Below are 23125 nucleotides of genomic sequence, written 5' to 3'. Positions count from 1 at the left end.
ACGTAAAGTCCGTTTTGGCTCAGTGAATTCCCCTTTCATGGTGGTTCGCTCTGTCCTGGGTGGATTGTGGTGAGCAGTGGGGTGTGTTTCACCTGCCTTATTACCTCCTCTGGCTGCTTTAGAACAAAACATTCCCTCTGCCTAAAGACATTTCTTTGTTCTCCTGGTTGCCATTGGCCAGCGGAGTCTATGATGACATGTGCTGAGGTCATTAGTCGGGGCCCCACTATATTGTCCTGCCAACCAAGGCTTCATTCTCGAAAGCTTCCTCGTTCGAGTGCCTTCCTGAACACAGGTGTAAACTCAGCTGTCCCTGCCTGAATGAGCGTCGGCAAAGCTGTTCTGAGCAGGCGCCCTTAAGGATTAGATTCACAAACACAAGTTACCAGTTTAGAACTACAGATGTTCCCAGCTCCCCAACTGGTGCAAATCGGCATCGGTCCAAAGGCGTCCACACACCCATTTACACCAACTGAGGGTCTGGCCTCATATTATGAACTGCCAGGAATGGAGTCGTGCCCCAAACTGTAGGGGTTAAATGCTATTATTATTTTTAATGTTTAATCTGAGGGCTTGGCTACACTTACAAGTTGCAGCGCTGGGAGTTACAGCGCTGGTCATGCAGCTGTGTAGGGCCAGCGCTGGAGTGTGGCCACACTGACAGCTACCAGCGCTGCAGTGTGGCCACACTTGCAGCACTTTCCAGCGCTGTATTGAGAGGTGCATTGTGGGCAGCTATCCCACAGAGCACCTCGTCCCATTTTGGCGCTGAGTATTGTGGGAAGGGGAAGGAAGTGTGCGGGTCATTCTGCTTCCTGTGTGCCAACGCCCCATGGTGCATCGCTTCACATCCCAGCATTCACTCTTTCCGGCAACGTTTGGTGCCATTGTGAGTGTCTTTCTGTTTTAGTCTCTGTGTGAATCGCAATTTCTGTGGCAAATGGAGCCCAAGCTGCTGAGGACTGTGCTGATGAGTGTCACCAGCACAACACGTTTGGCAGTCGAGCTATTCCTTCAGCTCCAAAGTGACAGTGAGGAGTCTGACGATGATATCGATATCAATTCTCCTGCCGCGTGTGACACTAAAGTGCTTGTGGCATTCACAGAAATGCTCAGCACCGTTGAATGCCGCTTTTGGGCTCGGGAAACAAGCACTGAGTGGTGGGATCACATCGTCATGGAAGTCTGGGATGACGAGCAGTGGCTGCAGAACTTTCGTATGAGAAAAGCCACTTTCATGGGACTGGGTGCTGAGCTCGCCCCCACTCTGCGGCGCAAGGACACAAGATTGAGAGCTGCCCTGATGGTGGAAAAGCGGGTGGCTATTGCAATCTGGAAGCTGGCAACTCCAGACAGCTACCGGTCGGTCGGGAACCAGTTTGGAGTGGGAAAGTTGACCGTTGGAATCGTTTTGATGCAAGTTTGCAAGGCAATTAATCGCATCCTGCTAAGAAAGACCGTGACTCTGGGGAGCGTGCAGGACATTGTGGATGGCTTTGCACAAATGGGTTTCCCTAACTGTGGAGGGGCGATAGATGGGACGCATATTCCTATTCTGGCCCCCCCCCCCCGGCATCAGAGTATGTTAATCGTAAGGGGTATTTCTCTATGGTTCTCCAGGCGCTTGTGGATCACCGCGGGTGTTTCATTGACATTTACACAGGCTGGCCTGGAAAGGTGCATGATGCACGCATCTTTCGGAACAGTGGCCTGTTCAGGAAGATGCAGGCAGGGACTTTTTTCCCAGACAGGAAGATCACAGTAGGGGACGTCGAAATGCCCATTGTGATCCTTGGAGACCCCGCTTACCCATTACTGCCTTGGCTCATGAAACCCTATACAGGGAAGCTTGACAGGAGCAAGGACCGGTTCAACTGCAGGCTGAGCCAGTGCCGAATGACTGTGGAGTGTGCTTTTGGCCATTTAAAAGCTTGCTGGAGATCTCTGTATGGGAAGCTAGACTTGGGGGAAAGCAGCATCCCCGCGGTTATATCCGCTTGCTGTACCCTCCATAATATTTGTGAAGGGAAGGGTGAAACATTCAGTCAGGCATGGACCACCGAGGTTCAAGTCCTGGAGGCTGAATATGCACAGCCAGAGAGCAGGGCTAATAGAGAGGCCCAGCACAGGGCTACAAGGATTAGGGATGCCTTGAGGGAAGAATTTGAGGCTGAAAGCCAACAGTAATGTTTGCTGCCTTGCATGGGAGTGAATTGCACTGTTTACACTGTTATTCTATTACCCCTAAAATGATTTGCAGTGCCTCTTTCTTTACTGGGCTAAGGTATCTTTCACTATCTGCTATAATAAAGAGTGTTTTCAAAGCCAAGAATTGTTTTATTGAAAAGAAAAAAACTTCCTTGACAGACAGACACACAACATTTCATGAACACAAGAGGGCAGGGGTGTGGGTTGGTGAACTGTACAGTCACAAGTTTGCATATGTCCTGTCTGGAGTGCTGTTTAATGAATCCTGCACTTCAGGGTGCATATACTGCATGGTGATGGGGGTTGAGTGCAGAGGGTAAGGGTGGTGGTAGGTATCAGGGCTGGTTGGGGAACGTACAGGTGTTGGAGGCAGCTGGTGGTGGTAAGAACCTGAATGCTGGGGAAAGGTGGTTTGAGCTGACATTGGGGCACATGGCAAACAGCTTTGGGACGGGCCGGGGGGGGGAGTAGCACGGTAGTGCTCTGCTTGCATGGCAACGAGTGACTCGATAGAGTCCGCTTGGCGCGACAGGATGCTTAGCAGCCGCTCTGTGCTTTTCCTCTTGGCCACTGCATTTCTCTTGCGGATCCTGCTTTCCTTCTCTCTCCACTCCTTCAATTCCTTACTCTCTCTAGCAGAGTGATGAAGAACAGTTTTCAGCATGTCCTCTTTGCTCTTTCGGGGATTTTTTCTCAAATTTTGAAGCCTCTGTGCTGTGGAACATCTGCTCAGTCCAGTAGTCAAGGTCACTGTAGAAACCCAGAAATGACAACATTTAACAGGGGCAGCATTGTATCCACTATCTCCAGACATGAATTGTTACACTGAGGGAGTTCTCACTTTAACATTCTTTTACCACACACATAACACGACAGAAGCCACGAAATGGTGAGTGAGGGGTGCTTATAGAGGGAGAAATGGGGCTTGATTGATAGAGGGGAGCTGGTTGCTTCGGGTAATCTGGAGTGATAGAGTTGTTGAGTGAAGATGCAGCTGCAGGGGTGATCTTCACTATCTCCCTATCTCTTCACTAAAGAGTCTCCCAACATTTTTCACAGGAGTTAATCCTGGAAGATGTCTCCCTGCTACGAGTCACTAGGGAACAGCGGGAGGCTCTTTTAGAGCAATGTGGATTCCGCCCGGGACCCTATGCGGCTTGCCTGTGTTCAGAAACGGTCCCCCCACCACTCGCAGCACAGTGGCGCGGACGCGTCAGCGTGACTGGGACAAGGAACACAGTGGCTCTGCCTATAAACCTGTGCAGGCATATTGCCCATGCTCTGGATGAAACTTTTGCTGAGATAACTGAAGCAGATTACCGCGACGTGATAGACCACATCAACGGGCTATTCCACATCTAGTCTGGCATGCATGCAGCCATAACCCCCCTTCCTCTCCAGAAACATTTCCACCCAGAAAATAAAAGCCGCTTACTGGTAACCCGCTCCTCTGCTTGTCCTTCTGCAACTGCTGGCTGCTGCGATTGGGTACTTTCCTCCTGGCTTGAGAAGAGCTCCTGGCTGCATGCCCACTCTGGGGTGTCTTCCCCCATCCCAGGAGCTTCACTCGCGGTTTACTCCCCGCGCCGCCTCCGCCTCCTCCTCCTCCTGTCCCCAGCCTGCTCAGAAGTGTCCATCGTTGTCCTGGGATTGGCAGTGGGGTCACCCCAAATATCGCGTCCATCTCCCTGTAAGCGGCAGATCATGGGGGCAGCTCCGGATCGGCAATTGCCCTCGCGGGCTTTGTAATAGGCACTCCGCAGCTCTTTAACTTTCACCCTGCATTGTAGTGCGTCCCGATCATGGCCCCTATCCAGCATGGACCTTGATACCTGCTCAAAGATATCGTAATTCCTACGGCTGGAGCTCAGATTCCTCCCCCCAAACACTGATGAGGTCCATCAGCTCGCCATTGCTCCATGCTGGGGCTCGTTTGCCGCGTGGAGGCATGGTCACCTGGAAAGATTAACTGATTGCACTCCACACCTGGCTGCAGCAAACAGGAAGGAGATTTTTAAAATTCCCGGGGCATTTAAAGGGCGGGTCACCTGAGGCAAGAGCAGTAGAGTGCAAACTGATGAGCAGAGTGGCTGAACAGGAATTCTGGGATAACTCCTTATTCCCTGGAGGACAATTAAAGCGCTGGTGAGTGTCCACACCTGCTGATCAGCGCTGGATCACCAGCGCTGCACTCCTTATACCCCTGCCGGGATGGGTTTTCAGCCAGCGCTGCAACCAGGGAGTTGCAGTGCTGGTTGTGCCCTGCAAGTATGGATGGGGTGTAATTGCAGCGCTGGAAAGCCTCCACCAGCGCTGCAACTTGTAAGTGTAGCCAAGCCCTGAATTAAAAAATTGGGATAGTAGTTAGTGGCGGCCAGTCCACAGCTGCGCAGAGGGTGATCTCCGAAAAAGACTTTTTATGTGCCTGGGGATGGACTGGGAATCCTCCCTGGACATTTCTAGGAAGCTCTCCCGGAGGTTCTCTGCAATCCTGTGCAGGAGGTTTCTGGGAAGAGATGCCTTATTTCGTCCACCATGGTGGGACGCTTACCCACGCCGCTCCAGTGTTAACTCTTCTGGCGTCACTGCGGCACACAGCATTGCAGCATAAGGGCCAGTTCTGGACCTAGACGCTTGCAGCATCTGCTCCCTTTCCACCTCTCTTACCCTCAGGAGAGTGATGTCGCATATGGTTCCCTAGGGGAACTGGGGGAAGTTATAGCCCCTAAGCCGCAAGTAACCCACCCCGGTTTGGTGAACTCTGGGTCACACAACCTCGCTTTCCCGGGCACGCCCTGTTTGTGGGATCACCGCACGCTGCAGCCAGCATTTAAAAGGGGGAGGGGGCAAACTTCCTGTTCCTTTCCACCCCAACCCCTTGCTGCTTCTTCAACAAGCAAAGTGTCTGTGCGGGGCTTGACGTTGGTGCCTGTCCTCAAGCACCATCCAGGTTGCTATGGGAAAGGGCTGTGCTGAGATTGGAACCATTGATCCCAGATGTCTGAAAAGCTGCAGCACGAGACCTCCTGCCCCTGCCTCATGGGCTCACTCACCATGGCTGCGGCAGCAGAGCGACTCTTGCAGTAGCCAGCGGTTCTGCTTATGTTGTGGCTTGTGGGGAAGTGCATTGGGGGCTGTTTTTTTTCTGACTGTGATGGGTTGGATCACAGAACCCCCCGGGAGCTGCCACCTGATGTGCCGAGACTACTTCTGCTCCTGCTTTCCCTGCCAGCTCAGGACTCCAGCACCCTGTGAGCCAGACACTCCCATCTGCTCCAACACAGATCCAGGGTCTGAATTACCTGCCCCGAAGCTGCAGGTTTACCTGAAAGCAGCTCACAGAAGTGTTCCTGCCTTTAACACCCAGATGCCCAACTCTCATTGGGGTCTAAACCCAAATAAATCCGTTTTACCCTGTATAAGCTCATAAATTGTTCACCCTCTATAGCACTGATAGAGAAATATGCACAGCTGTTTGCTCCCCCAGGTATTAATACACACTCTGAGTTAATAAGTAAAAAGTGATTTTATTAAATACAGAAAGTAGGATTTAAGTGGTTGCAAGTAGTATCAGACAGAACAAAGTAAGTCACCAAGCAAAATAAAATAAAATGTGCAAATCTATGTCTAATCAAACCGAATACAGATAAGATCCTCACCAGTTCCAGAATGCTGCCTTTTACAGACTAATCTCCTTTTCGCCTGGGTCCAGCAATCACTCACACCCACTGTAGTTACTGTCCTGTGTTCCAGTTTCCTTCAAGTATCCTGGGGGGTGAAGAGGCTCCTTCTTTAGCCAGCTGAAGACCCAATGGAGGGGTCTCTCAGGTTTAAAAAGACTTTCTCTTGTGGGTGGAGATCCCCCTCCTCGCTCCTATGCAAATCCAGCTCTGACATGGAGTTCTGGAGTCATCTGGGCAAGTCACATGTCCATACATGACTCACAGTCTTTACAGGCAGAAGCCATTGTCCACATGGTGTCTTGTATATCTCCAGGAAGACTTATGTGGATTGGAGCCTTCCAAGATGCATTGTTCCCCAAGTGCTTCCTGATCAGGTACTTAACCTTGCGAATTCCTTCCTAAAGAAACTGACCAAATGCCTCACAAAGCTTACTTAGAAACCAAGCAAGTATACAGCCAATATTCTTAACCTCAAGTAGAAAATGATATATGTGTACAAATAGGATGAACAGATGTAGCAGACCATAACCTTTACAGAGATATGTTACATGGCACAGGCAGCACAAAACATATTCCAGTTATGCCTTATGAGAGGTACCGTCACAGTAGCTCTTGGGGAAGTGCATTGAGGGCTGTTTCTTTTATGAAAAGATTTAACCTTGCACCTTAAACAATGTCTGCACTGTCAATGCTACCCTTGTGCTTTGCATTCTTTGCAGCTGAAACCTTGTCTGTGGTCGCATCCTCCACACCGGAACAGTGACTTTTCCAGACTAGAAGGTGGAAAAAGAAGGCTCGGGAGGACATGTTCAGTGAGTTAATGCGTGGCTCCAAGAGTGACAAGCCCGAGCTCAGTGCATGGAGGATTGCACTGTCAGGAGAACATGCACAGTGACCGTGAGGCTAGGAGAGCATGCAGGGAACAGGAGCATGACACGCAGGACGAGATGGTTCGGATTATGAGGGAGCAAACAGACATGTTGAGGCATCTGGTTGAGGTTGAAGAAAGGCAGCTGGACACTAGAGTCCTGCTGCACCTTATGCTGAACCTGCTGCCCTTGTTGCCAAGTCCCACATCCTTCTCTCCCAGATGTCCTAGGATGGGGGCGGGAAGAGAGGGGAAGCTCCGGTATCCCTTGTACTCAACTCCAGGGGAGGGGACAAGGAACAGAAGGGGCCCATGCCCACAGCTTTGATTGTCATTGCAGTACAAATCGTAAGCAACCTGTCCTTGTTTCTCCCCCACCTCACAGTGTTATCAGCCCCATAGCCCCAGTTCATCTTTACTTTTCTTTGCTGACTCTCATCAGTGTTTGTGAGACTAATAAAAGTTAATGGCTTAAGGAGAAAAGGCTCTTTATTCGCTCAGCACACTGTGGTCAGCGGGGGTGTAGTTTACGGGGCGGGGGCCATGCAATGAAGGGGGCAGCTTGGTAAGGAACAACACACATAAGTTTCACATCACTGTGGGTCATGGATGAAACTAGTTTTCAAAGCCTCATGGAGACACAGTGCACCTCAATGTGCTCTTCTTATTGCCCTGGTGTCTGGCTGCTCAGAGTTGGCTGCCAGGCAATCTGCCTCCATCCCTCACCCCACCGGAAACTTATCTCCCTTTGTTTCACAGATATTGTGGAGCACACAGCAAGCAGCAACAACAATGGGAATATTGCTTTCACTGAGATCTAAATTAGTTAGCAAACTACACCAGCGGGCTTTTAAACGTCCAAAGGCCCATTCCACCACCATTCTGCACTTGCTCAGCCTATGGTTAAACTGCTCCGTACAGCTGTCCAGGCTGCCTGTGTACGGCTTCATGAGCCATGGGAGCAAGGGGTAGGCTGGGTCTCCAAGGATAACCACTGGCATTTCAACGTCAACAATGGTTATTTTGCAGTCTGGAAAGAAAGTTCCTTCATGTGGCTTTCTGAAGAGACTGGAGTTCCTAAAGCTGCCGGCGTCATGTACATTTCCTGACCATTCCACACTGATGTTGGTGAAACGGCCCTTGTGATCCACCAGCACCTGCAACACCATTGAGAAGTATCCCTTTCGGTTTATGTTCTCTTTGGCAAGGTGGTCTGGTGCCAAGATAGGGATATGTGTTCCGTCTATCGCCCCCACTTGTTTCCCAGGAACCTTATGTAACATGGGGATACGGCTAATGGGCTCCTTGGTAAAGGACATTGAGACCTTCTGAGGAAATGAGCTACAGAAGAGGTAGGTAGTCTTAGGGTGCAGGTCCAACACAGGCTGGTCTGGCCTCTCTCTTCAACAAGGGGTCAGCTGCTGCTCTGGAGGTGAAAGGCTCTTGGTATCTCCTCAACCATAAGGCCTTGTAATGTCCGAGGGACGATCCCCCTCTGGGTTCCTGACTGGGACGTCGGTTATTCCTTCCCCTGAGAATCCACCCTTGAGATTGGAGACTGGCCACTTCCCAGGGCTTTGGGAGACGAGTCAGAGCTGCAGGACACCAGTGTGGGGCTGAGGTGGGCCAGCTACTGCTCTCAGTTACCCGGGTGCAGGGCAGGAGTAACTCTACTGAATTCAATGGGGTTACGCCTGATTTTTCTGTGGAATATTCCAGCTGCTGGGGGTGGTTCTAACAGGGCTCCCCACGCCCAGGAAAGACACTGCTCAGTATATTCTGGGGTAGGAGTTTGCTCATGGCTAAAGCTACGATTATGTCCCGGAGGTCACGGACATGAGGCCTTTCCCCTCCAATTAGCTCTGCTCCCCAATAACCCCCACCCCAGAACTGACCAGGGGGCGGGAAGCTTCCTAGTCTGATGGGGGAGGAAGGCCATGGGGCACCCCCCAGACGCCTCCGCTGGACTCTACCTGGCGAGGCCCCGCTGCCCAGGCCCATTTCCTCCCCGAGAGGCTCAGCCGCAACGCTGATCATCTTGACGCGGTGGAAGGGGGTTGCATGTGGCGCAGCGGCGTGGACGGGGAAGGCCGTCACCACCACCAAGCGTCCCTGGCTGCCCTGCAGCTGGTAGTTGGGGACCCCCTGCAGTTGCCCAGCCCCGGCAGGAAGAGGGGGATCCCCTGGAGCTCTCAGCTGCCATGGGAGGTGAGAAGGCCCTGCAACAGCCCATCCCTCATGTGCTCCCACTTGCCGCAGGTGGCGGGGAAGTGGAGCTCCCTGCTGCTGCAGGCAGTGGGATTCCCCACAACTGCTCAGCTGCCGTGGGGAGCAGGGAACCTCAGAGCTCCCACTCACCCAAACAGTCCATGTAAACAAATAAGATGAACACACTTAGCAGATTACAAGCTTTCTAAAGACACCATCCAAGGGGTGTTTAGCATAAAGCATATTCCAGTTATGTCATATTCATGAGCATAATTCCATAAAGCGCATGGAGCACAACATCACAGGGGGCTCCAGCCGGTTTGGTTTTGTACTGGAACTCCTAGGTATTGACCCCAGCCTGGTTGCTGCCGACTCCGCCTGGCAGAAGGGAAGAAAAGCAGAAAAATGACAGTAGGTTCCAAGGCCACTGAGAGTGTAATGTGCGAACTGGTGGGTTGTCTCTAGGGGGGCGACACACAAAGCCCCTGGACACTGACCCATAGGGATAATGGAGCCAAGGGAAATTCTTCATGGTGCTGACTGCCCATTGGGGATGATCCGTCTGCACTGACAAGGTTTCAGTCCCAGGGGACAATCTGATCTATTCAGATCATTACACTGCAAGAGCCAATGCCTGCCTAGTCCACAGTGAGTGACCCCTGGAGCTCCCAGGAGAGCCAAGGGAAGGGAACGTGGAGGTGCCAGGACAGGACATTCTGTTCTGGTGCCTAAGACATCTAGGATACCCCTCGATAGTGACCGACTCTCAGGGCTGGTGCAAGGAAGTTTCGTGCCCTAGGCAAAACTTCCACCTTGCGCCCCCTGCAACCCTGCAGCAGCTCCCTGCCCCCCCTCCCTGAGGCGCCCCCCCCCATGGCAGCTCTCCAGCCCCTGGCCCGGGGAGCCCTGCAGTACCTCCCCATGCCAGTTCACGTCCCTGGGCTGCCGCCAGCCAGTGGCGGCGCTGACCCAGGGGAACTCCTGGGCTGCTGGCGGCAGCTCAGACTCTCTCTCCCTCAGCGGCCGCTGAAACGCTTAAAAAACATTTGGGGTCGCCGCTTTTTGGTGCTCCCAAATCTTGGCGCCCTAGGCAACCACCTACTCCGCCTAAATGGTAGCACCGTCCCTGCTGACTCTCACTAACACTTGCAGTGACATTCCCAGCTGGCTCATAACCAGTCCTGCATCACTCAGGGGGCAAAACACCTTTACAGCAGTGATGCGACCCAGCTAGAGATGACTGTGTCACAGGCTGGTATTGGAGCAGAGCAGAGGACCTCTTACCGTCTTGGTGCTGGTGGTGGGGACAGCAGACATGGACAGATCGTATGTCTGAGATTTCGTGCTGAACATTGGGAATCCCTTGATCCATCTCCTGTACTCCTCTCTCACCTGGAGAGTGAGGGACACGGTCACTGCACTATGTAACTAACGCTGAGAAGATCAGACATGGCCACCGCGAGGCCGGTGAAGGTGCTGGGTGGGCGCTGACGGGCCGTGGGCGTTACCTGGCGATTGAGGAGACAGTGCACCAGGAAGATGAAGGCTCCCTGCAGGCTGTTGACGATGGTGAATAAATACGCCATGACCGCGGCTGCTGGGCCGACCTGGAGGAGACCAAGGCTCCATGTGCAGCCCAGAATGAAGAGCTGGGCGATGGCTTTAAAGGTCAGTAACCTGGGTAAAGGCAGATGGAGAGATCCCGTTACAATAACCCTATGGAGAGCAATTGGGTCAGGAGGATCCGGGCAGAGTGGAATGGAGCTACCGGCCCCTGCTTTCCTGTGTGGGACAGGGTTACTCTCAATGCAAACACACTGGGAATTCGTTCCCATGGATCCTAGATATGCTGTTCCCCTCCTGCAATCCCTCACACCCTCCGGTGCCAAGGACCCTCCAAGCCAAGGCATCTGACCCTCCAGGATTGTTGTGTTGTTGCCTTCCCACCTGTGGTCTCTGAGGGTGGACACATCTGCATTGAGGGAGGAGAGTCTGTTTCTCAGGATCCACAGGATCAGGGCAAAGAACGTTATATTTATCTGTGGGAAGAATGGGAAATATTTCCTGTAAAACATCCCAGCCGGTGCCAGTGACTCCAGCCGAGGCAGAGAACAACTCCAGGGGATCGCGCCGAACACTGCAGAACTGGGGACTGCTCATTTGTGGTGGGAATCATCCCCTCTCCTGTAATAGCCCCTGGCAGCTCTCGGTCCCTCCCCATGCGTGGAGCTGACAGCACAGCCAAGGCCGAGATGGATTAATGTGATCAGAGAGGCCAGATGCTGCTCAGAGTTCAATATGGAGCCTCTCCAGTGCAGTCAGGAGTTATTTTGGGTTTACACTGGTGTAACTGAGAGCAGGATCTGTCTCAGAGATTCCAGATCTGCCTCTAGACTATTTCCTGCCACTTCCAGGCTGTAACAAATTCCCCCCCCCCCCCCACCAACTTCCTCAGGGCGTAGGGAGGAATATGTAGGGACATTTGTTTCCCCCCTACAAAAACCACTGCAGAGTGGAGCCCTCTCCCTTCCTTGTTCCTTGGGTCATTAACTTGACTAGACCAAACTCTTCTGTCTTCACTTGGCAAAACCCCTACTGACGTCCCTGGGAGCTGTGCCCGAGTAACGGCTGCTGGCCTGGGGATACAGCACAGGGACTCATCCCGGGACTGACCACAGCAGATGAGCCAGGTGGCAACTAACTGGGTCTTTTCTTGTGTTTTATGGGCCACGTTCCCCTCCCTGCTTCACTGAAATCAATGGGGTCGCAGAGGTGCGAGGAGAATGGGGCCCTGTGGTTCTGTGAGGTACCCACCAGGATTATGGCACAGACTGGTCCCAGGAAGCTCCAATGAAAGCCTCTGTCCAGGCTGAGCCAGCAGCTACAGGGAGGGAGGAAGAAGAATGTGACTTTAATGGGGTTACTGCCCTTTTTCAGCCCTGGGGCAGAGAGGGGGTGTCACAGGACAGCTGGCTCTCAAAAGCGAGATGGATCTCAGCCTGCCTGTGACATGGCCGACTCTCTTGCGGGCACCAGACAAACAGCCCTTCCCATGTACCTCAGCATCTCCTGCTTTCAGCCACCACTTCCTCTTCCACCTCCTCACATGACTCTTTCTGGTGGATGGGCACAGTATTGATGGAGGGCCAGACATACAGCGGAGGGACATTGGCCTAGCTGCACTGAAGGAAGTGGAGCTGCCCTGATTTACACCAGCTGAGGATCTAGCCTGGGGTGTCTAGAACACGCCACGCCCTGTTTTAGTGGAGTCGCTCACTTTAGAGAGGGGATCCGCAGGGATTTGCACACAGGAAGAAGGTGCATTTGTTTCCTACCCACCAGCCCCACAAACCCAGCCTGGGAGCTGGGAGTCAAGCTGGGATCTTTCTGGCTTGTTCTTCCACATCATCGGTGGGGTGAGGAGTGTAGATGTCTGACAGGGGACAACTCAACTGCAGCGCTCGGGGCAGCTTCATGTCCCTGGGGATGGGAAGGGTCCCAGAGGGACGTTCAGCTCCCAGGCAGGGCGAGCCGGGAAATCTAGGTTCAAGTCAGACCTGGGGTGAGCTGGAAAAGCACACGGAAGCCCCATCCCAGCTCCCCTTCGGGATGGGCGCTGCACGTACTGTTTGGAAGTTCCGTAGCCGCCAGGATTCACCACTGCAGAAATAGCCACCACCAGGGCTGGGAATCCGTAGCCGAACGGGTACATGAATCTCTTCTTGAACCGGCTGGCGCTGGTGTAATTCACGACCTGCAGGTTCCAGATGGTGAGGAAGAGGTGCAGCCCCTCCAGGAACATCCAGCTGAAGCAGGCCAGGAAGAGGTAGTGCAGGAGGCCAGCAATGACAGCACACGCCACCTGGGGGAGACAGAGAGCCCGGGGCACTGCGGTGGGGAAGGGAAATGCTGAGTATGGGAGAGACCTGCCGGGGGGGTCACACCGGGATTCCTGCTAGCACAGCTCTCCAGGTACAGCGCTCCGTGACCCAGAGACGGCAGGTTCCTTGGTCTATGGAGGGTCCTGCGGGTGCACATTGCTGATGCAGGAAGGGAGCAGAGATTAGTGGTTAGAGCAGGGGAGCAGGGCTCAGGGGATCCAAGTTCTGTTCCCAGCCCTGCCACAGAGTCCCTGGGTGACCATGGGCAAGTCACTTAGGAGAGGAATCGAGGCACAGGGAGACTGTGACATAGGGATAGAACTGGCTGAACTCCAGGGGTTGGGGACACTCAGAGCACTGTGCCCAGTGTGAAGGGGCCTAACAGGGTGGAACCATCCCTGCGGGAATCCCCCATGTCCTGCACAGCCCAGAATCCGGGGAGCACAAGGGGTTCAAAGCCACACACACCCCAGCCCTGCTGCGCGTGGAGGCACAGAGCAGGGGAGAATCAGGCCGTACCTGACTGCCGGGGCGGGTCACCGTGGTGAGGAAGAGCAGGTCGGCCAGGAAGAGGCAGAGGCAGAGCTGCAGGTGGAGGGAGGTGCTGACGTTGCGGATGGAGCGGCACAGGAGGAAGGTGAGGATGGCCAGGAAGAGGCACGGCAGGGAGAGGGTCAGTCCCAGGTAGGTGATGATGGTCAGTGGGTAGCTCTCCTGTAACACAGCAAAGGGAGAATCACCAGTGACCCCAGCCCAGCCCCCTCGGCTCCCCAGCCTTTTCCCCAGCAAAGCCTCCAGTCGCTCCAGGGAGAGCTTTGCTCACGGCTGAGTGCGGAGCTCAGGGTCCAGCCCTGTGACCCGAATCTCACGGTGAGATACCGTCACTGTGGTGGGAGCCATTAGGACAGCGAAGCTGGAGAGATGGTCACAGCTGCAAGTGGTGTGAGTGCTGTTCGTGTGCACGGCGGTGCAGCCGTCCGGAGACCAGCTGCCGCTCTCGGCCACCACTTTCCAGTAGACGCAGAGAGCCTCTTCCTCCTCTTTTTTGGCCTGGAAACACAACAGAATCATCCTCATCCTCACGGGACCACAGAACGTCATTTCTGTTATCACATGTCTATAGCAAACCCGAGGCCACTGACAGCTCCACGCAGCCCCCAGTGCCCACTGGAGCCATCCCGGTGACAGCGGAGAGAGAACACAGGTCCTGCTGCTGCAAAAGCCCAGGCCCTGCTATTGGAGCAAAAGGGTAATAAATCCTTGCTAGCCGTTAGCACTGGGGAACGTGGCACATGGCTGAGCAGTTCTGACAGCATCCAGCAGAGGGCAGTGCTGTGTGCACACATACACATAGGCACCCTAACCACTTCATTACCGTATCTAAGAGTTTCATGCTGATTCCCTGAACCCCACTATCTACAGAAAGCGGCTTTCCAGTTATTCCGGCCCAGGGGTGAGCTGGGCGGAGCTGTTACCCTAGAGCACTTTGCACAGCCCTGTGTCGTGGTGCGACCCCCGGTAACCTCCTCCAGTAACACAGCCCCAACGCAGCAGGAATAAGGAGGCCTCCTCTTCTCAGGACCATCAGGAGCCAGAAAGGCAGCACGGTCCAAATGCCCGGCAGGAGATGGTGCCTTCTATAGGCCCCTCTGGAGCCCAGCTAGGGAGCAAAGTGAGAGGCTCTTCAGTCACACACCTGTCTGTGGCGCAGGGTGAAGTTTGCGGGGCTGGAGAGGTTAATGGGTCTCCCGTCTCCGATGGCCCCACTCACCACCCTGGAGTTGAGGTGACTCTTCTCCAGCTTCCCACCAGCTGGTAGATTTCCCTCACTGAGACGTCTCGCACTGATGATGGAGTCCAGGGTGGAGTAGGAAATGAAAGCAGCAGCCCCCAAACCTGCTGGGAGAGGAGATGATCCCTCGTTAGGGAGCTGGGGACACAATGGCAAAGAACGAGCCGGCCAGGTGCCCAGGGGTCACAGCGAGTCTGTGGCAGCTCTGGGAATGGAACCCAGGATCCTGGCCACAACTCTTAAGATTTAACCACTGGACTAACTGGCTGGAAATGTCCAGCTGCAGGATGCAGAGATGAAGATACGGATTTTCTCAGTGAGACCAGGAGAGGGGCTGGCCAGGAATGAGCTTCCCCTGGTGCTGGAGGATTCAGGGCCCTGAATATGGCAGCTGAGGGTACATGATACCCTGGTCCCCCACATCTCCATTTGGGGGTCTAGCTAGACTAGGGCGTCTCTGCCCTTTCCATTCTCTGGGCCCACTTCATACCAGAGACCCTCTCATGAGCCGTCTCCCCCCTGTGCCCGCAACTCCTCACTGCTCAGGGCTCAAGCTGTGGGACAGGCAGGAATGAAGGTGTCAGCTCCATGGCCACAGCCTGAGAACCACTGGCTCAGCCAGCAAGGAGCACTCCAGGGCTAGAGACAGAGGCCAGGGCCCAGCCAGGGGATCCATGGGGAGGGAGGGAGGAACGAGAGAGCCCAGACTGGGGTTCGGTGACTGGGAACTGCTCTGTGCCGTAGTTTGGGCCCTGGTTTGGGATGGTACCTTGTCTGGCTGCCCCAGTGACTGTATCACAGCGCACATCCATCGTGGGGCGGCGTCCCAGCAGGAGGGCGGCAGGCGGCTTGCCTGCGGAAGGTCCGCTGGTCCCGCGGCTCCGGTGGAGCATCCGCAGGCATGCCTACGGGAGGTCCACCAGAGCCGCGGGGCCAGCAGACCCTCCACAGGCACATCTGCGGGAGGTCCACCGGAGCCGCGGGACTAGCGACCGCTAGAGCGCCCCCCGCGGCGTGCCACCCTGCTTGGGGCAGCGGAAATCCTAGAGCCGCCCCTGGCTGTGGGACAGGAACGAAGGTGTCAGCTCCATGGCCACAGCCTGAGAACCACTGGCTCAGCCAGCAAGGAGCACTCCAGGGCTAGAGACAGAGGCCAGGGCCGGCCAGGGGATCCATGGGGAGGGAGGGAGGAAGGGGGGAACCCAGTCTGGGGTTCGGTGCCCGGGAACCGCTCTGTGCCGTGGTTTGGTCCCTGGGTGTCGCCCTCCCCAGGATGGTACCTTGTGTGGCTGCCCCGGTGACTGTAGCACAGTGCACGTCCATCGTCTCCTCGTGAGCTCTCAGCATGAAGACCTCGCTGTGCTGGCTGCAGTCCCCTGTGACGAGCTGCGTCTGGATAGCTGCGGGGGGTGGGGGTGAGGAATGACAGAGCCCCTCACTGTGAAACCACTTCCCTGGGAATCTGTCCATTCTGGGCCAGATCCACGCCCCTCCCACTCCACTTGGCTCTTCCACACTGTGGGAGGGGGAAGTTTGGAGCCCCCCCAAGTAACACTGATCACCCCCCATATCCCCTCCCCCCATTCTGGCTGTGTCTCCCTGGGGATGCTGCATCCCCAGCAGGGGCAGTAGTGGGGGTGGGGGAGGCGCCTGGCTCAGCGTGGCAGCCCCTAGTGGTGAAATGCCAAATATCACATTTAAACCCTTCTTGGGCATTGCTGTTGCTCCTGGGGGCACTGGCAGGGCTGGGTTATATGTCCTGGTGCAGGGGCCGTGCTGTTCTGTGTCTGTACTGAACACAGGCTCACATCACAATGGTATATAGGCTCTAACTTCCAGTGGATTTGGGGCACAGTGTGTAACCCCGTATCTCACGGCAGCCAGCAGGTGGCGCTGAGAGCCACACGTCCCCCCTCACCCAGAGACTCTGTCGTCACGTTCTGTGTTGTCCTCTCCGGAGACCGGAGCGCAGTGGCCAGCGCGGCCCGTTCCACACTATGCAGCAGGACCGTCACGGCCGACCCCACCTCCCACTTGTTTCCACCGTCCCAGAGGGAGGTGCTGTTCAGGAGGGGGTTGAAACGGAGAGTCACGTTCTGGGGACAGAAAAGGAAAAGCCCTGGGAGCGAGGAGTCCGGAGGTTCAGGTGCCACGTCCCCTGTGTTCCCAGGGGGCATTAGGCATCCCAGCCTCTCCCAGTTCAGGGGGCTGCAATGCTCTCAGAGGTGGAGCCCTTTACAAAGGGGGTCCACTGAGGCTGGCTCGGGGCCCCACTAGGACCTGAAGCTAACTGGGGCTAGATCCCTTTGTCATTCGTTCTTCGCTCCTGCTCCCCCATCCCTCCATTACAGATGCCAGGGAACAACATTGTCACAAGCCCACAGCTTCCTAGGCTGTCTCTATGCTGCATCTGGCAGCTGCTCAGAAATGTCTGGCAGGGCAGGGATAGAGCCCAGATCCTCCTGCCTGAAAAACTCAGGTCACTGACGGATGAGCTGAAGGAGAATCCCCATTAGCTGTTAGCAGTGTAGCACCTCTGATGAACAACAGTTCTGAACACTAGAGGGCACATGTGGGTGGACAAACACAAACGTGCCTCGCACCACTCGAGGGCGTGTGCCTGCAGACACAGACAAACACCACTAGAGGGTGCACCGCCCCCCCACCCCTGCCCATAGCCGTGGAGGGCACAGATCTTTTCTGAAGAGTATCTACATGGCTCCCTCCCCCGCTACCCAGTGAGACACCTAACCCGGCACAGCAGCACGCAGGGCTCTGGGGCACACACAGGGGCACTAGCCTGCAGGGCACATTCCAGGGGTGGAGCCTCTCACCTCCAGTGATAACGCCGCACTCCCGTCTCCGCGCGTGGACATCAAAATCTCTAAGGTCGAATTAAAGAAAGAACAAAACCTGCTGCTTCTGCCGCGCCACTTTCCCTGCAGAGAGACCAAGGGCAGAGGGTGAGTTCTGCAGGCGCTGAAGGACGACCGACACGGGTGTTTGCCTTATGCAGGGGCCTGATCCTGACACCCCTCATTGAGTGTCCAGGACATGTACGATGGTGCTGTTGCCACAGCGAGAGGTTCATGTGGAGAAAGGGAACAGTTTCTAGTAACAGCTGGAATACATCAAGGCTTGGGACTAAGCCCCTTTTTATTCACATGGGTGCTGGGTGCATTGACAGAAAGCGGCCAGAGAGGAATCCCCTGGCACCTGCCTTTTACAGATGATGTAGTGCTCATAGGGTAGAGGAAAGAGGAAGTGAAGGAAGATGCAGAGAGACATGCAGGTGCATATTGGAAAGAAACAGCATGAAAATCAGCAGAAGAAATCAGAGTACATGGTCTGTAGATTCAATGCTCTCCTGCAGGAAGACAATAGGGGTGTAAGTCTGGGGACCAGCCACTAGCAAAGCTACAGAAGTTTTAGAAGGTTCAATATCAATTAGAAGATAATAAGATGATAAGTAGCAGTCCGCATGGATTGTCAAGAAGAAATCCTGTCAAATCAACCTGACAGCTTTCTTTGGCAGGGTAACAAACCTGGGATGGGGGGAAGCAGTAGACGTGGTATATCTTGACCTTAGCAAGGCTTTTGACACTGTCTCACGTGACCTCATAAACAAACTAGGGAAATACAACCTATATGGAGCCACTCTAAGGTGGGTGCAGAACTAGTTGGAAAACCGTTCCCAGAAAGTAGTTATCAGTGGTTCACAATCAAGCTGGAAGGTCATATCGAGTGGGGTCCTGCAGGGATCGGTTCTGGTCCAGTTCAGTTCAATATCTTCATCAATGATTTAGATCATGGCATACAGAGAACACATAAATTTGTGGATGATACCAAGCTGGGAGGGGTTGCAAGTGCTTTGGAGGGTAGGTTTAAAGTTCAAAATGATCTGGACAAACTGGAGAAATGGTCTGAAGTAAATAGGATGAAATTCAACAAGGACAAATGCAAAGTTCTCCGTTTAGGAAGGAACAATCAGTTGCACACATACACAATGGGAACTGACTGCCTAGGAAGGAGCACTGCAGAAAGGGATCTATGGGTCATAGTGGACCACAAGCTAAATATGAGTCAACAATGTAATCCTGTTGCAAAAAAAGCAACTCTCATTCTGGGACGTATTAGCAGGGGTGTTGTAAGCAAGACACGAGAAATAATTCTTCTGCTCTACTAGAAGGATGAGGAGGATCGAGTCCCAGCGATGAAAGAAACAAACACAGAGTTGCCCTGATCTTGGATGGGGTTTACAGGGGTCACCGTAATACCAACAGCAAAGGTTTCTGTCTGGGAATTTCTGTATTGGTGGTAAAAACACAGGGCAAAATCCCCCACAAATGAATGATGGGGTCAAACGTACCTGCAGAGAGAAATTCCTGCACGTCTCTTTGATTCCCTCGAACTCAGCACTGGAGTTAATGCTGGGGACTTGGAGCGATGGGAAGAGAGGAGCAGACGTTACAGTTTTCATATCAGATTTTCATCTCAACTCACTCCTGCCTGGGGGAAAATCCCCTTCTCTTCCCAGCCCCGCTGGCTGCTCTCTGCGCACATACCAGTCCTGTGCTGCCAAGAGTTTAACATGCGGCTACTACAAAACTCCCTCCCTTCCTCCCCGTCTCACTCTGTCTCTCCCTCCCGTCCATTTACACTCCACTTTGCCTGTCCCTGCTGCTCCCGTCTCTGAGACTTCTTCACGTGTTTCCATCTGCTCTGCAGAGAGACCTGCTGGGTACAGACGCCTCTGCCCACTGGGGGGAACCCACCTTTCCACATGCCTTAGCCCCGCTGCGCTGCCGACCAGGAGCTGCCCTAGGTAAGCGCCACCTGAGCCCCCTCTGGCACCCAAACTCCCTCCCAGAGCCTGTATCCCGCTCCCCCTCCTGCACCCCAACCCCTGCCTGAGCCCTGAGCCCCATCCCAGAGCTCACACCCCCTCCCAGAGCCCGAACCCGACATGCCCACCTGCACCCCAACCCCCTTCCCCAGGCTCAGCCCGGAGCCTGCACCCCCTCCCACACCCCAACCCCCTGCCCCAGCCTGGGGAGAGTGAGTGAGGGGGGGAGAGAGCGAGCGACGGAGGGACAGGGATGCAGTGGGTGAGGTGGGGCCTCGGAGAAGGGGCAGGACAAGGGCAGTGGTGAGCTGGAGCCAGTTCCCACCAGTTCGCAAGAACCGGCTGTTAAATTTAGAAGCCGGTGTAGAACTGGCTGTTAAAGGGACGGGCGGGTGGGCAAACAACTCCGGTCCCCAGGCCATATTCGGCCCATGGCACCGTCCTGCCCCCCGCCTGAGCTCCCAGCTGGGGAGGCCGAGGCTTTCCCGGCCCCTCCCCCCCTTGCAGAGCCGCAGTGTGCTGAGCCACCGGTGCCAGCGCTCTGGGCAGCTCAGCTCCTGCCACTTTAAGCAGCAAGGTAAAGGGGGGGGGTGCGAGCTCCAGCAGGCCGCACGGCATCCTTACACGCTGCCCTAAGCAGCATGGTAAGGGGGCCGGGCCAGGGCTGGGAGGAGGGGTTGGATAAGGCAGGGGCCGGGCAGGGAGCGGTTGGATCGGGAAGAGGTTCTAGGAGGGGCAGTCAGGGGCTGGGGAATGGGGGGGTTGGGTAGGCGTGGGAGTTCTGGGGGTCTATCGGGGTGCTGGTGGATGGAGTTGGGGCAGTCAGGGGACAGGGAGCAGGACGAGTTGGGTAGGGGCAGAGGTGAAAGAAAGCCGGTATGCCCCGGTACGGCGTACCGCAAGAGCTGGTGCATCGTACCAGGGTGGCCCGGCTTCCCCAGGGGGCAATTTAAAGGGACTGGGGCTCCAGCCCCTGCTGGGAGCCCCAGGCCCTTTAAATTGCCACCAGAGCCCCACTGCTGGAGCCCTGGGGTAGGGCTGCGGGGCTCTGGGGGCTGTTTAAAAAGTCCAGGGCTCCCACTGCTTCTACCACCCTGCCCTTTAAATAGCCCCCGGAGCCCCAGGCTGCTGCTGCTTCCCCGATGGCAGGGGGGTGGAGGAGATACTTGTGGGTTCTCAGGGGGGGCATCGGGGGCAGGAGGTGGGTTGGGTTGGAGTCAGATGGGTGTGGGGGGAAGACAGGCACATGGGGCTTGTAGTCACTGTACGGTTCCCTACCGGGTCTTCGGCGGCACTTCGTTGGTGGGGGGTGGAGGGGGTCTTCACTCACTCCGGGTGAAGGACCTGCCACCGAAATGCCGCTGAAAACCCGGAGCGAGTGGACCCAGTAGGGAACCGGTTCTTAGGATTTTGGGAGCTCATCACTGGACAAGGTGTTTGGGTTCGTTTGATTAGACAGTTGGCAAACCTGAGGAAGACACCTGGCCCCAGGCAGCCCTGCTCACCCCTCCCCGGCCTGGCTCCGGCACGGATCAGTCTCAACCCAGCCTGGCCCCGGCCTGGCCCCTGCTCCGATCCCCAAGCCAGACCTGGGCTCGCTGGTGACTGTGGTTCAGAGACAACAGGAAACACCCCAGTGAACGGACAGGCTGGGCTGGGGGAGGTGAGAGCCTGGAGGCTCAGCCCTCCCCAGGTAGGGTTGGGATCCCATCCATGGAGGTAAGGTGCGGGGGGGGGGCACCATCCCAGACCAATTCCCAGTTCGCTGCCCCTTCGGGCAAGACCTCTGCCTGTGTAACCCCAGGACCTGGCCAGCCCCCCAGGTGCCCCCTCCATGCCCCCCACGGCAGGACCCACCTTGGCACAGGGTCGTGTTCCTGTTGGAGGGGACGTAGCCGGCCCGGCACTCACACCAGTAGCTCCCGATGGTGTTGTTACACGCGGCGTTGGGGCCGCAGATGTCTGGGGTCTTGTTGCACTCGTCGATGTCTGGGAGGGGAAAGCGGGGGAGGGGGTCACACACAGCACCCTTCACTGGGGGCTCACTGGGGGCGAATGACCATGGAGGCACCCAGGGCCGGTGGTCACCTAGGGCGGCAGGATTTGGGGGGTGGCATTTTGCCGCCCTCAGCAGAAATTCAGTAGCAAGGGGTCCTTCCGCTCCGGGTCTGAGGCAGAAATTCAGCGGCGGGGCCTTCTCTCGCTCCGGGACCCGCTGCCGAAGTGCCCCGAAGACACGGAGCGGAAGGACCCCCCACCGCCGAATGCTCAGAGGAGGAGCCCTGCAGCCTAGGGCAGCAAAACCCCTGACGCCGCTCCTGGAGGCTCCCGCCTCTGATTGCAGGGGGCGTGGTCTGTCGGTCAGTCTGTCTGCTCCATCTACGCCCCCCCCATTCTATTCTCCTTTCTTCCCTGCTATGTGCAGTGCCCCAATCCCTGCGGCACAACCCGTCCCCCACCCCCAGATCGGGGGCCCAACCTTTTCCAGACCAGGACCTTGCGATCCCCCCCCCTGCACCGGCCCTGACAGAGCGGGGTTAAGGGGGGGCCCGATCAGCCAGTTAAGCTGCAAAGGGGAAGTGACTCAGGCTGCGTGCAGGGCGCTGGCTAGAAGGAAGCTCGCCTGGGAGGGGACAGGTGGGGCTTCTCTACAGCCCGAGGGCTGGGCCCAGTGGTGGGGGCCTGAGGCGAGGGGGCTAGGAAGGCCCGAGGGGGGGCTGGGAGCCCGGAGGAAGGGTTTCACTAGCAGGCATAGGACAGAGGGGTCTGACTTTGAAAGGCTCCCCCAGAATGGGGATCACAGCGTGACCTGGCCGGACGGCCGAGACACGGGGCAGCCGCGACTCCGGGAGCTGCAATGGTGGAGGAGAAGGGGCCGCTGAACTGGAGCTAGTCACCAGAAGGGGGCGCCATGCTCAGCATTACAGACCCCAGCCCAATGGGTCCCCTCCCCGTTCGGGATACACCCAGCCCCGCCCCTCCCCGGAGCACTAGGAGAAGGGTGGGTGGGCTGCGCCCAGGGGAGTGCAGGGAACTGGGTGATGTCCCTTTAAACTAGTTTCTTTGCTCTCTGGTGGCGCTCACGGGGGTCTATGGCAGAAGCCCGCAGACCCCGACATGCGGCCAGGCCCTGCACGGCTGGTAAACGGGTTGTTTGGAAGCCAGCTGGATCCAGGGGATCCCCCTATTCCTAACACTGCGCAGTGAGCAGCGGCCTGACAGCATCGATTCCTGGACCCTGCTGTGACCCCCTGGCCCAGGGCCCCGCGGGGCGAATCCACCGAGGCCTCGGACGGATGATGCCATCTCGACACTCGCTGCCGATCCGGCCTGTGGAAGCCAAAGCCGGGAGAGACCCACTCAGCCTGACCCCCAGCATAGCCCCAGCTGGAGTCGCCACCCAGCGGGTCACCAATCCGGCCCCAAACGGAGGGGACTTTACTGCCCTCGCTGCCTCCTGGGGCCTTTCACCGCGATGGAGAGTCTGATCTGACAGACGGGCCCCGCCCTGCCCGGGCACAGAGAGTCCTGACATGATCTAGCCAAACGCTGGAGGGACGTGCACCCACCAGGCTGCCAACGCGGGTAGCGCTAGCTGCCGGGCAGAGGGGGATACACGGGGGATATCAGGGCTCCATG

The 23125-nt window shown here is 56.0% G+C and overlaps 4 protein-coding genes across 11 annotated transcripts in view; 1 reads left to right on the top strand and 3 right to left on the bottom strand.

Moving 5' to 3' along the window:
• LOC120391382 (adhesion G protein-coupled receptor E5-like) overlaps nucleotides 1-23125 on the top strand; it is a 1047477-nt gene that overhangs the window by 603813 nt on the left and 420539 nt on the right. The window lies entirely within an intron of this gene.
• ADGRE5 (adhesion G protein-coupled receptor E5) overlaps nucleotides 1-23125 on the bottom strand; it is a 291623-nt gene that overhangs the window by 246827 nt on the left and 21671 nt on the right. The window lies entirely within an intron of this gene.
• LOC120391391 (adhesion G protein-coupled receptor E3-like) overlaps nucleotides 1-23125 on the bottom strand; it is a 127771-nt gene that overhangs the window by 97071 nt on the left and 7575 nt on the right. The gene's annotated exons all lie outside the window — the stretch shown is intronic.
• Nucleotides 9229-19126, bottom strand: LOC120391200 (adhesion G protein-coupled receptor E3-like). Its single transcript, XM_039514675.1, has 13 exons — nucleotides 19010-19126; nucleotides 17475-17579; nucleotides 16559-16736; nucleotides 15921-16040; nucleotides 14545-14744; nucleotides 13728-13898; nucleotides 13368-13562; nucleotides 12594-12829; nucleotides 11782-11848; nucleotides 10915-11006; nucleotides 10476-10644; nucleotides 10252-10359; nucleotides 9229-9345 (listed from the first exon to the last, which is right to left on the bottom strand). Exons 1-13 carry the CDS (start codon nucleotides 19118-19120, stop codon nucleotides 9229-9231), a joined length of 1869 nt encoding a protein of 622 aa, XP_039370609.1. The 5' UTR covers nucleotides 19121-19126.

The sequence above is a fragment of the Mauremys reevesii genome, linkage group 25 (genome assembly GCF_016161935.1).
Source record: "Mauremys reevesii isolate NIE-2019 linkage group 25, ASM1616193v1, whole genome shotgun sequence".
Classification (NCBI taxonomy): domain Eukaryota; kingdom Metazoa; phylum Chordata; order Testudines; family Geoemydidae; genus Mauremys; species Mauremys reevesii.
The sequence above is the reverse complement of the archived record's forward strand: the minus strand, read 5'-3'. Positions and strand labels throughout refer to the sequence as shown.

Coding starts and splice junctions, on each gene's coding strand:
- LOC120391200 (XM_039514675.1), bottom strand. CDS start 19,120: ATGAAAACTGTAACGTCTGCTCCTCTCTTCCCATCGCTCCAAGTCCCC. Junction 16,041..16,558: donor CGTGACGACAGAGTCTCTGG/GTGAGGGGGGAC, acceptor CACCCCCCGCAG/CTATCCAGACGCAGCTCGTC. Junction 10,645..10,914: donor TCCACCCTCAGAGACCACAG/GTGGGAAGGCAA, acceptor GCCTTTACCCAG/GTTACTGACCTTTAAAGCCA.